Source organism: Schistocerca americana, chromosome 6 (genome assembly GCF_021461395.2).
Source record: "Schistocerca americana isolate TAMUIC-IGC-003095 chromosome 6, iqSchAmer2.1, whole genome shotgun sequence".
NCBI classification, from domain to species: domain Eukaryota; kingdom Metazoa; phylum Arthropoda; class Insecta; order Orthoptera; family Acrididae; genus Schistocerca; species Schistocerca americana.
Genome location: NC_060124.1, coordinates 592,081,189 through 592,093,879, shown reverse-complemented (window position 1 = coordinate 592,093,879; position 12,691 = coordinate 592,081,189). Strand labels below are relative to the sequence as shown.

Here is a 12,691-nt window from a genome sequence, read left to right as displayed (position 1 = left end):
GACGTCACCACAGCCCGCTGGACTCCACTCTGTCAGCTCCGTCCGTGTCCGACGTCACCACAGCCTGCTGCACTCCACGGTGTCAGCGTCTTCCGTGTCCGTCGTCACCACAGCCCGTTGGACTCCACGCTGTCAGCACTGTCCGCGTCCGACGTCACAACAGCACGCTGCACTCCACGCTGTGAGCACCGTCCGCGTCCGACGTCACCACTGCCCGCTGGACTCCACGCTGTCAGCACCGACCGTGTCCGACGTCTCCACAGCTTGCTGTACTCCACCGTATCAGTGCCGTCTGTGTCCGACGTCACCACAGCCCGCTGTGCTCCACGCAGTCAGCACCGTCCGGGTCTAACATCACCACAGCCCGCTGGGCTCCACGCTGTCAGCACCGTCCGCGTCCGACGTCACGACAGCCTGCTGGACTCGACGCTGTCAGCACCGCTCGTGTCCGACGTCACCACAGCCCGCTGCTCTTTACGATGTGTGCACCGTCCGCGTCCGACGTCACCACAGCCCGCTGCATTCCACGCTGTCAGCACCGTCCATGTCCGAAGTCACCACAGCCTGCTGGACTCCACGCTGTCAGCAGCGTCCGTGTCCGACGTCACCACAGCCCGCTGCACCCCACGATGTCAGCACCTTCTGCGATAGACGTCACCACAGCCCGCTGGACTCCACACTGTCGGCACCGCCCGCGTCCAACGTCACCACAGCCCGCTGCACTCCACGCTGCCAGCTTCGTCCGTGTCCGACGTCACCACAGCCTGCTGAACTCCACGCTTTCAGTGCTGTCTGTGTCCGACGTCACTACAGCCCACTGCACTCCACGCTGTCAGCGCCGTCCGTGTCCGACGTCACCACAGCCCGCTGCTCTCCACGCTGTGTGCACCGTCCGCGTCCGACGTCACCACAGCCCGCAGCACTCCACGCTGTCAGCACAGTCCGTGTCCGACGTCACCACAGCCTGCTGGACTCCTCGCTGTCAGCACAATCCGGGTCTGACATCACCACAGCCCGCTGCACTCCACGCTGTCAGCAGCTTGAGCGTCCGACGTCACCAAATCCCGCTGGACTCCATGCTGTCAGCACCATTTATGTCCGACATCACAACAGCCCGCTGCACTCCACGCTGTCAGCACCGTCCACGTCCGACGTCACCACAGCCCACTGCACTCCACGCTGTGAGCACCGCCCGCGTCCGACGTCGCCACAGCCTGGTGCACTCCACGCTGTCAGCACCGTCCGTGTCTGACGTCACTACAGCCGGCTCGATTCCACGCTGTCAGCACCGTCCGTGTCCAACGTCACCACTGAATGCAGCAGTCCACGCTGTGAGCATCGTTCATGTCCGACGTAACCACACCCCGCTGCACTCCATGCTGTCAGCACCGACCCCGTCCGACATCACCACAGCCTGCAGCACTCCACGCTGTGAGCACCGTCCGTGTCTGACGTCACCACAGCCCGCTGCACTCCACTCTGTCATCACCGTCCGCTTCCGACGTCACCACAGGCGCCTGGACTCCACGCTGTCAGCACCGTCCGTGTACGGCGTCACCACAGCCCGCTGCAATCCACGCTGCCAGCAAAGTCCGTGTCCGATTTCACCACAGCCCGTTGCACTCCACGCTGTCAGCACCGTCCACGTCCGACGTCAACACAGACCGCTGCACTCCACGCTGTCAGGACCGTCCGCGTCCGACGTCACCACAGTCAGCAGCACTCCACGCTGTGAGCACCGTCAGTGTCCAACGTCACCACAGCCCGCTGCACCCCACGCTGTCAGCACCGTCCGCTTCCGACTTCACCACAGCCCGCTGGACTCCAATCTGTCACCAACGTCCGCTTCCGACGTCAACACAACCCACTGGACTCCACGCTGTCAGCACCGTCCTCGTTTAACGTCACCACAGCCCGCTGTACTCCACGCTGTGAGCACCGTCCGCATCCAACGTCACAACAGCCCGTTGGACTCCATGCTGTGAGCACCATCCGTGTCCGATGTCACCACAGCCCGCTGCACTCCACGCTGTCAGCACCGTACAGGTCTCACATCACCACAGCCCCTCTGCACTACACGCTGTCAGCACCGTCTGCGTCCGACGTCACCACAGCCCGCTGGACTCTACGCTGTCAGCACCGCACGGGTCTGACTTCACCACAGCCCGCTGCACTCCACGCTGTCAGCACCGTCCGCGTCCGACGTCACCACAGCCCGCTGGACTCCACGCTGTCAGCACCGTCTGCGTCCGACGTCACCACAGCCCGCTGGACTCTACGCTGTCAGCACCGCACGGGTCTGACTTCACCACAGCCCGCTGCACTCCACGCCGTCAGCACCGTCCGCGTCTGACGTCACCACTGCCTGCAGCAGTCCACACTGTGAGCATCGTCCATGTCCGACGTCACCACAGCCCGCTGCACTCCACGGTGTCAGCACCGTCCCCGTTGACATCACCACAGCCTGCAGCACTCCACGCTGTGAGCACCGTCGTGTCCGACATCATCACAGCCCGCTGCACTCCACTCTGTCATCACCGTCCGCTTCCGACGTCAACACAGCCCCGTGGACTCCACGCTGTCAGCACCGTCCGTGTCCGACGTCACCACAGCCCGCTGCAATCCACGCTGTCAGCACAGTCCGCGTCCGATGTCACCACAGCCCGTTGCTCTCCACGCTGTCAGCACCGTCCATGTCCGACGTCAACACAGACCGCTGCACTCAACGCTGTGAGCACCGCCCGCGTCCGACGTCACCACAGCCCGCCGCACTACACGCTGTCAGCACCGTCCGTGTCCGACGTCACCGCAGCTTGCTGGACTCCACTCCGTCAGCGCCGTTTGTGTCCGACGTCACCACAGCCCGCTGCACTCCACGCTGTCAGCACCGTCCGCGTCCGACGTCTTCACAGCCCTCAGGACTCCACACTGTCAGCACCGTCCGCGTCCGACGTCACCACAGCCAGCAGCACTCCACGCTGTGAGCACCGTCCGTGACCGACGTCACCACAGCCCACTGCACTCCACACTGTGTGCACCGTCCGCGTCCGACATCATAACAGCCCGCTGCACTCCACGCTGTCAGCACCGTACGGTTCTCACATCACCACAGCCCGCTGCACACCACGCTGTCAGCACCGCCTGCGTCCGACGTCACCACAGCCCGCTGGACTCCTCGCTGTCAGCACCGTCCGCGTCCGACGTCACCATAGCCTGCAGCACTCCACGCTGTGAGCACCGTCAGTGTACGACTTCACCACAGCCCGCTGGACTAAACAATTTTTGCACCGTTAGTGTCCGACAGCACCACAGCCCGCTGCACTCGATGCTGTCAGCACCGTCCGTGCCCGACGTCACCACAGTCAGCAGCACTCCACGCTGTGAGCATTGTCAGTGTCCAACGTCACCACAGCCCGCTGCACCCCATGCTGTCAGCACCGTCCGCTTCCGACGCCACCACAGCCCGCTGGACTCCAATCTGTCACCAACGTCCGCTTCCGACGTCAACACAGCCCACTGGAGTCCACGCTGCCAGCACCGTCCACGTCCGACGTCACCACAGACCGCTGCACTCTACGTTGTCAGCGCCTTCCGTATCCGACGTCACCACAGCCCGCTGGACTCCAGGCTGTCAGCACCGTCCTCGTTTGACGTCACCACAGCCCGCTGGTCTCTACGCTGTCAGCACCGCCCGGGTCTGACTGCACTACAGCCCGCTGCACTCCACGCTGTGAGCACCGCCCGCGTTCGACGTGACCACAGCCCGCCGCACTACACGCTGTCAGCACCGTCCGTGTCCGGCGTCACCGCAGCTTGCCGGACTCCACCCTGTCAGCGCCGTCTGTCTCCGACGTCACCACAGCCCGCTGCACCCCATGCTGTCAGCACCGTCCGCTTCCGACGCCACCACAGCCCGCTGGACTCCAATCTGTCACCAACGTCCGCTTCCGACGTCAACACAGCCCACTGGACTCCACGCTGCCAGCACCGTCCACGTCCGACGTCACCACAGACCGCTGCACTCTACGTTGTCAGTGCCTTCCGTATCCGACGTCACCACAGCCCGCTGGACTCCAGGCTGTCAGCACCGTCCTCGTTTGACGTCACCACAGCCCACTGGTCTCTACGCTGTCAGCACCGCCCTGGTCTGACTGCACTACAGCCCACTGCACTCCACACTGTGTGCACCGTCCGCGTCCGACATCATAACAGCCCGCTGCACTCCATGCTGTCAGCACCGTACGGTTCTCACATCACCACAGCCCACTGCACACCACGCTGTCAGCACCGCCTGCGTCCGACGTCACCACAGCCAGCTGCACTCCACGCCGTCAGCACCGTCCGCGTCTGACGTCACCACTGAATGCAGCAGTCCACGCTGTGATGATCGTTCATGTCCGACGTCACCACACCCCGCTGCAGTCCATGCTGTCAGCACCGTCCCCGTCCGACATCACCACAGCCTGCAGCACTCCACGCTGTGAGCACCGTCGGTGACAGACGTCACCTCAGCGTGCTGCTCTCCACGCTGTGTGCACCGTCCACGTCCGACGTCACCACAGCCCGCTGGACTCCACTCTGTCAGCTCCGTCCGTGTCCGACGTCACCGCAGCTTGCTAGACTCCACCCTCTCTGTGCCGCCTGTGTCCGACGTCACCACAGCCTGCTGCACTCCACGGTGGCAGCGTCGTCCGTGTCCGTCGTCACCACAGCCCGTTTGACTCCACGCTGTCTGCACCGTCCGCGTCCGGCGTCACCACAGAACGCTGCACTCCACGCTGTGAGCACCGTCCGCGTCCGACGTCACCACTGCCCGCTGGACTCCACGCTGTCAGCACCGTCCGTGTCCGACGTCACCGCAGCTTGCTGGACTCCACCCAGTCAGTGCCGCCTGTGTCCGACGTCACCACAGCCCGCTGCACTCCACGCTGTCAGCACCGACCGTGTCCGACGTCTCCAGAGCTTTCTGTACTCCACCCTGTCAGTGCCGTCTGCGTCCGACGTTACCACAGACCGCTGCACTCCACGCTGTCAGCACCGTCCGCGTCCGACGTCAGCACAGCCCACTGGACTCCACACTGTCAGCACCGTCCGCGTCCGACGTCACCTCAGCCCGCTGCACTCCGCGCTGTCAGGGCCGTCCGTGACCAACGTCACCACAGCCCGCTGCACTCCATGCTGAGTGCTCTGTCCGCGTCCGACCACACCACAGCCCGCTGCACACAACGCTGTCAGCACCATCCGCGTCCGACGTCACCGCAGCCCGCTGCACTCCACGCTGTCAGCACCGACCGTGTCCGACATCTCCACAGCTTTCTGTACTCCACCCTGTCAGTGCCGTCTGCGTCCGACGTCACCACAGACCGCTGCACTCCACGCTGTCATCACCGACCGCGTCCAACACACCACCGCCCACTGGACTCCACACTGTCAGCACCGTCCGCGTCCGAAGTCAGCACATGCCGCTGCACTCCATGCTGTGAGCACCATCCTATTCCGACGTCACCACAGCCCGCTGGACTCCTTTCTGTCAGCACCGTCCGTGTCCGACGTCACCACAGCTGGCTGCACTCCACCCTGTCAGTGCCGTCTGTGTCTGACGTCACCACAGCTCGCTGCACTCCACGCTGCCAGCACCGTCCGCGTCCAACACACCACAGCCCACCGGACTCCACACTGTCAGCACCATCCGCGTCGGACGTCAGCACATGCCGCTGCACTCAACTCTGTGAGCACCGTCCGCGTCCAACATCACCACAGCCCGCTGGACTCCATGCTGTGAGCACCATCCGTGTCCAACATCACCACAGCCCGCTGCGCTCCACGCAGTCAGCACTGTCCGGGTCTGACATCACCACAGCCTGCTGGACTCCACGCTGTCAGCACCGTCCGCGTCCGACGTCACGACAGCCTGCTGGACTCGACACTGTCATCACCGTTCGTTTCCGACGTCACCACAGCCCACTGGACTTTATACTGTCAGCACCGTCCGCGTCCGCCGTCACCAAAGCCCACTGCACTCCACGCTGTCAGCGCCGTCCGTGTCCGACGTCACCACAGCCCGCTGCTCTTTACGCTGTGTGCACCGTTCGCGTCCGACGTCACCACAGCCCGCTTCACTCCACGCTGTCAGCACCGTCCATGTCCGAAGTCACCACAGCCTGCTGGACTCCACGCTGTCAGCTGCGTCCGTGTCCGACGTCACCACAGCCCGCTGCACTCCACGCTGTCAGCGCCGTCCGTATCCGACGTCACCACAGCCCGCTGCTCTTTACGCTGTGTGCACCGTCCGCGTCCGACGTCACCACAGCCCGCTGGACTCCAATCTGTCACCAACGTCCGCATTCGACGTCAACACAGCCCACTGGACTCCACGCTGTCAGCACCGTCCACGTCCGACGTCACCACAGACCGCTGCACTCCACGCTGTCAGCGCCGTCCGTATCCGACGTCACCACAGCCCGCTGGACTCCAGGCTGTCAGCACCATCCTCGTTTGACGTCACCACAGCCCGCTGCACTCCACGCTGTGAGCACCGTCCGCGTCCAACGTCACAACAGCCCGTTGGACTCCATGCTGTGAGCACCATCCGTGTCCGATGTCACCACAACCCGATGCACTCCACGCAGTCAGCACTGTACAGGTCTCACATCACCACAGCCTGCTGCACTACACGCTGTCAGCACCGTCTGCATCCGACGTCACCACAGCCCGCTGGAATCTACGCTGTCAGCACCGCCCGGGTCTGACTTCACCACAGCCCGCTGCACTCCACGCTGTCAGCACCGTCCGCGTCCGACGTCACCACAGCCCGCTGGACACCACGCTGTCAGCACCGTCGGCGTCCGATGTCTTCACAGCCCACAGGACTCCACACTGTCAGCACCGTCCGCGTCCGACGTCACCACAGCCAGCTGCACTCCATGCTGCCATCACCGTCCGCGTCCAACTTCACCACAGCACGCTGCACTCCACGCTGTGAGCATCGCCCGCGTCCGACGTCACCACAGCCCGCCGCACTACACGCTGTCAGCACCGTCCGTGTCCGACGCCACCACAGCACGGTGCACTCCACGCTGTCAGCACCATCCGTGTCCGACGTCACCACAGCCTGCTACGCTCCACGCTGTCAGTGCCGGCTGTGTCCGGCGTCATCACCGCCCGCTGCAATCCTCGCTGTGAGCACCGTCCGCGTCTGACGTCACCACAGCCCGCTGCACTCCACGCCAGCAGCACCGTCCGCGTATGACGTCACCACTGCCTGCAGCAGTCCACACTTTGTAGCATCGTCCATGTCCGACGTCACCACAGCCCGCTGCACTCCACGCTGTCAGCACTGTCCGCGTCCGACGTCTTCATAGCCCACAGGACTCCACACTGTCAGCACCGCCCTCGTCCGACGTCACCACTGCCCGCTGGACTCCACGCTGTCAGCACCGACCATGTCCGACGTCTCCACAGCTTGCTGTACTCCACTCTATCAGTGCCGTCTGTGTCCGACGTCACCACAGCCCGCTGTGCTCCACGCAGTCAGCACCGTCCGGGTCTGACATCACCACAGCCCGCTGGACTCCACGCTGTCAGCAAGCGTCCGCGTCTGACGTCACGACAGCCTGCTGGACTCGACGCTGTCAGCACCGTTCGTGTCCGACATCACCACAGCCCGCAGCTCTTTACGATGTGTGCACCGTTCGCGTCCGACGTCACCACAGCCCGCTGCATTCCACGCTGTCAGCACCGTCTGTGTCCGAAGTCACCACAGCCTGCTGGACTCCACGCTGTCAGCAGCGTCCGTGTCCGACGTCACCACAGCCCGCTGCACCCCATGATGTCAGCACCGTCTGCGATAGACGTCACCACAGCCCGCTGGACTCCACACTGTCGGCACCGCATGCGTCCAACGTCACCACAGCCTGCTGCACTCCACGCTTTCAGTGCCGTCTGTGTCCGACGTAACTACAGCCCACTGCACTCCACGCTGTCAGCGCCGTCCGTGTCCGACGTCACCACAGCCCGCTGCTCTCCACGCTGTGTGCACCCTCCGCGTCCGACGTCACCACAGCCCGCAGCACTCCACGCTGTCAGCACAGTCCGTGTCCGACGTAACCACAGCCTGCTGGACTCCTCGCTGTAAGCACAATCCGGGTCTGACATCACCACAGCCCGCTGCACTCCACGCAGTCAGCACCGTGCGCGTCCGACGTCACCAAATCCCGCTGGACTCCACGCTGTCAGCACCGTCCATGTCCGACGTCACCACAGCACGCTGCACTCCACGCTGTTAGCACCGTCCACGTCCGTCGTCACCACAGCCCACTGCACTCCACGCTGTGAGCACCGCCCGCGTCCGACGTCGCCACAGCCTGGTGCACTCCACGCTGTCAGCACCGTCCGTGTCTGACGTCACCACAGCCGGCTCGATTCCACGCTGTCAGCACCGTCCGTGTCCGACGTCACCACTGATGCAGCAGTCCACGCTGTGAGCATCGTTCATGTCCGACGTCACCACACCCCGCTGCACTCCATGCTGTCAGCACCGACCCCGTCCGACATCACCACAGCCTGCAGCACTGCACGCTGTGAGCACCGTCCGTGTCCGACGACACCACAGCAGGCTGCACTCCACTCTGTCATCACCGTCCGCTTCCGACGTCACCACAGCCGCCTGGACTCCACGCTGTCAGCACCGTCCGTGTCCGACGTCACCACAGCCCGCTGCAATCCACGCTGTCAGCACAGTCCGTGTCCGATTTTACCACAGCCCGTTGCACTCCACGCTGTCAGCACCGTCCACGTCCGACGTCAACACAGACCGCTGCACTCCACGCTGTCAGGACCGTCCGCGTCCGACGTCACCACGGCCAGCAGCACTCCACGCTGTGAGCACCGCCAGTGTCCAACGTCACCACAGCCCGCTGCACCCCACGCTGTCAGCACCGTCCGCTTCCGACGTCACCACAGCCCGCTGGACTCAAATCTGTCACCAACGTCCGCTTCCGACGTCAACACAGCGCACTGGACTCCACGCTGTCAGCACCGTCCACGTCCGACGTCACCACAGACCGCTGCACTCCACGCTGTCAGCGCCGTCCGTATCCGACGTCACCACAGCCCGCTGGACTCCAGGCTGTCAGTACCGTCCTCGTTTGACGTCACCACAGCTCGCTGCACTCCACGCTGTGAGCACAGTACGCGTCCAACGTCACAACAGCCCGTTGGACTCCATGCTGTGTCACCATCCGTGTCCGATGTCACCACAGCCCGCTGCACTCCACGCTGTCAGCACCGTACAGGTCTCACATCACCACAGCCCGCTGCACTACACGCTGTCAGCACCGTCTGCGTCCGACGTCACCACAGCCCGCTGGACTCAACGCTGTCAGCACCGCCCGGGTCTGACTTCACCACAGCCCGCTGCACTCCACGCTGTCAGCACCGTCCGCGTCCGACGTCACCACAGCCCGCTGGACTCCACGCTGTCAGCACAGTCCGCGTCCGATGTCTTCACAGACCACAGGACTCCACACTGTCAGCACCGTCCGCGTCCGACGTCACCACAGCCCGCTGCAGTCCACAGTGTGAGCATCGTCAATGTCCGACGTAAACACAGACCGCTGTACTCCACGCTGTCAGCACCGTCCGCGTCCGACGTCACCACAGCAAGAAGCACTCCACGCTGTGAGCACCGTCCGTGACCGACGTCACCACAGCCCACTGCACTCCACACTCTGTGCACCGTCCGCGTCCGACGTCACCACAGCCCGCTGGACTCCACGCCGTCAGCACCGTCCGTGTCCGACGTCACCGCAGCTTGCTGGACTCCACCCTGTCAGCGCCGTCGGTGTCCGACGTCACCACAGCCCGCCGCACTCCACGCTGTGAGCACCGTCCGCGTCCGACGTCTTCACAGACCACAGGACTCCACACTGTCAGCACCGTCCGCGTCCGACGTCACCACAGCCAGCTGCACTCCATGCTGCCATCACCGTCCGCGTCCGACGTCACCACAGCCCGCTGCACTCCACGCTGTGAGCACCGTCGGTGACAGACGACACCACAGCGCGCTGCTCTCCACGCTGTGTGCACCGTCCACGTCCGACGTCACCACAGCCCGCTGGACTCCACTCTGTCAGATCCGTCCGTGTCCGACGTCACCGCAGCTTGCTAGACTCCACCCTGTCAGTGCCGCCTGTGTCCGACGTCACCACAGCCTGCTGCACTCCACGGTGGCAGCGTCGTCCGTGTCCGTCGTCACCACAGCCCGTTTGACTCCACGCTGTCTGCACCGTCCGCGTCCGTCGTCACCACAGCACGCTGCACTCCACGCTGTGAGAACCGTCCGCGTCCGACGTCACCACTGCCCGCTGGACTCCACGCTGTCAGCACCGTCCGTGTCCGACGTCACCGCAGCTTGCTGGACTCCACCCTGTCAGTGCCGCCTGTGTCTGACGTCACCACAGCCCGCTGCACTCCACGCTGTCAGCACCGAACGTGTCCGACGTCTCCACAGCTTTCTGTACTCCACCCTGTCAGTGCTGTCTGCGTCCGACGTCACCACAGCCCGCTGCACCCCTTGCTGTGTGCACTGTTTGCGTCCGGCGCCACCACAGCCCGCTGCACTCCACGCTGTGTGCACCGTGCGCGTCCGACGACACCACAGCCCGCTGCACACAACGCTGTCAGCACCATCCGCGTCCGACGTCACCGCAGCCCGCTGCATTCCACGCTGTCAGCACCGACCGTGTCCGACGTCTCCACGGCTTTCTGTACTCCACCCTGTCAGTGCCGTCTGCGTCCGACGTCACCACAGACCGCTGCACTCCACGCTGTCATCACCGACCGCGTCCGACACACCACCGCCCACTGGACTCCACACTGTCGGCACCGTCCGCGTCCGAAGTCAGCACATGCCGCTGCACTCCATGTTGTGAGCACCGTCCTAGTCCGACGTCACCACAGCCCGCTGGACTCCTTTCTGTCAGCACCGTCCGTGTCCGACGTCGTCACAGCCGGCTGCACTCCACCCTGTCAGTGCCGTCTGTGTCTGATGTCACCACAGCTCGCTGCACTCCACGCTGCCAGCACCGTCCGCGTCCAACACACCACAGCCCACCGGACTCCACACTGTCAGCACCGTCCACGTCCGACGTCAGCACATGCCGCTGAACTCAACTCTGTGGGCACCGTCCGCGTCCAACATCACCACAGCCCGTTGGACTCCAAGCTGTGAGCACCATCCGAGTCCAACATCACCACAGCCCGCTGCGCTCCACGCAGTCAGCACTGTCCGGGTCTGACATCACCACAGCCCGCTGGACTCCACGCTGTCAGCACCGTCCGCGTCCGACGTCACGACAGCCTGCTGGACTCGACGCTGTCAGCACCGTTCGTTTCCGACGTCACCACAGCCCACTGGACTTTATACTGTCAGCACCGTCCGCGTCCGCCGTCACCAAAGGCCACTGCACTCCACGCTGTCAGCGCCGTCCGTGTCCGACGTCACCACAGCCCGCTGCTCTTTTCGCTGTGTGCACCGTCCGCGTCCGACGTCACCACAGCCCGCTGCACTCCACGCTGTCAGCACCGTCCGTGTCCGAAGTCACCACAGCCTGCTGGACTCCACGCTGTCAGCAGCGTCCGTGTCCGACGTCACCACAGCCCGCTGCACCATACGCTGTCAGCACCGTTCGCTTTCGACGTCACCACAGCCCGCTGGACTCCAATCTGTCACCAACGTCCGCTTCCGACGTCAACACAGCCCACTGGACTCCACGCTGTCAGCACCGTCCACGTCCGACGTCACCACAGACCGCTGCACTCCACGCTGTCAGCGCCGTCCGTATCCGACGTCACCACAGGCCGCTGGACTCCAGGCTGTCAGCACCATCCTCGTTTGACGTCACCACAGCCCGCTGCACTCCACGCTGTGAGCACCGTCCGCGTCCAACGCACAACAGCCCGTTGGACTCCATGCTGTGAGCACCATCCGTGTCCGATGTCACCACAACCCGCTGCACTCCACTCTGTCAGCACCGTACAGGTCTCACATCACCACAGCCTGCTGCACTACACGCTGTCAGCACCGTCTGCGTCCGACGTCACCACAGCCCGCTGGAATCTACGCTGTCAGCACCGCCCGGGTCTGACTTCACCACAGCCCGCTGCACTCCACGCTGTCAGCACCGTCCGCGTCCGACGTCACCACAGCCCGCTGGACACCACGCTGTCAGCACCGTCCGCGTCCGATGTCTTCACAGCCCACAGGACTCCACACTGTCAGCACCGTCCGCGTCCGACGTCACCACAGCCAGCTGCACTCCATGCTGCCATCACCGTCCGCGTCCAACTTCACCACAGCATGCTGCACTCCACGCTGTGAGCACCGCCCGCGTCCGACGTCACCACAGCCCGCCGCACTACACGCTGTCAGCACCGTCCGTGTCCGAAGCCACCACAGCACGCTGCACTCCACGCTGTCAGCACCATCCGTGACCGACGTCACCACAGCCTGTTACACTCCACGCTGTCAGTGCCGGCTGTGTCCGGCGTCATCCCCGCCCGCTGCAATCTTCGCTGTGAGCACCGTCCCCGTCTGACGTCACCACAGCCCGCTGCACTCCACGCCGTCAGCACAGTCCGCGTATGACGTCACCACTGCCTGCAGAAGTCCACACTGTAAGCATCGTCCATG

General features: G+C 64.4%; 2 protein-coding genes across 2 annotated transcripts; both read left to right on the top strand.

Annotated features, from left to right (window-relative positions):
• Positions 1 to 479: 479 nt before the first annotated feature.
• Positions 480 to 1,985, top strand: LOC124620313 (mucin-6-like). Its single transcript, XM_047146986.1, has one exon. The coding sequence runs from the start codon at positions 480 to 482 to the stop codon at positions 1,983 to 1,985; it is 1,506 nt and encodes a 501-aa protein (XP_047002942.1).
• A 2,408-nt stretch (positions 1,986 to 4,393) lies between these two features.
• Positions 4,394 to 12,379, top strand: LOC124620312 (mucin-4-like). The gene is made up of 8 exons (XM_047146985.1): positions 4,394 to 4,930; positions 5,086 to 6,578; positions 6,761 to 7,178; positions 7,268 to 8,130; positions 8,413 to 9,576; positions 9,761 to 10,927; positions 11,060 to 11,276; positions 11,309 to 12,379. The coding sequence occupies exons 1-8, from the start codon at positions 4,394 to 4,396 to the stop codon at positions 12,377 to 12,379; spliced, it is 6,930 nt and encodes a 2,309-aa protein (XP_047002941.1).
• The last annotated feature ends 312 nt before the right edge of the window (positions 12,380 to 12,691 follow it).

Coding starts and splice junctions, on each gene's coding strand:
- LOC124620313 (XM_047146986.1), top strand. CDS start 480: ATGTGTGCACCGTCCGCGTCCGACGTCACCACAGCCCGCTGCATTCCA.
- LOC124620312 (XM_047146985.1), top strand. CDS start 4,394: ATGTCCGACGTCACCACACCCCGCTGCAGTCCATGCTGTCAGCACCGT. Junction 6,579..6,760: donor AGCCCGTTGGACTCCATGCT/GTGAGCACCATC, acceptor ACTTCACCACAG/CCCGCTGCACTCCACGCTGT. Junction 11,277..11,308: donor AGCCCGCTGCGCTCCACGCA/GTCAGCACTGTC, acceptor ACATCACCACAG/CCCGCTGGACTCCACGCTGT.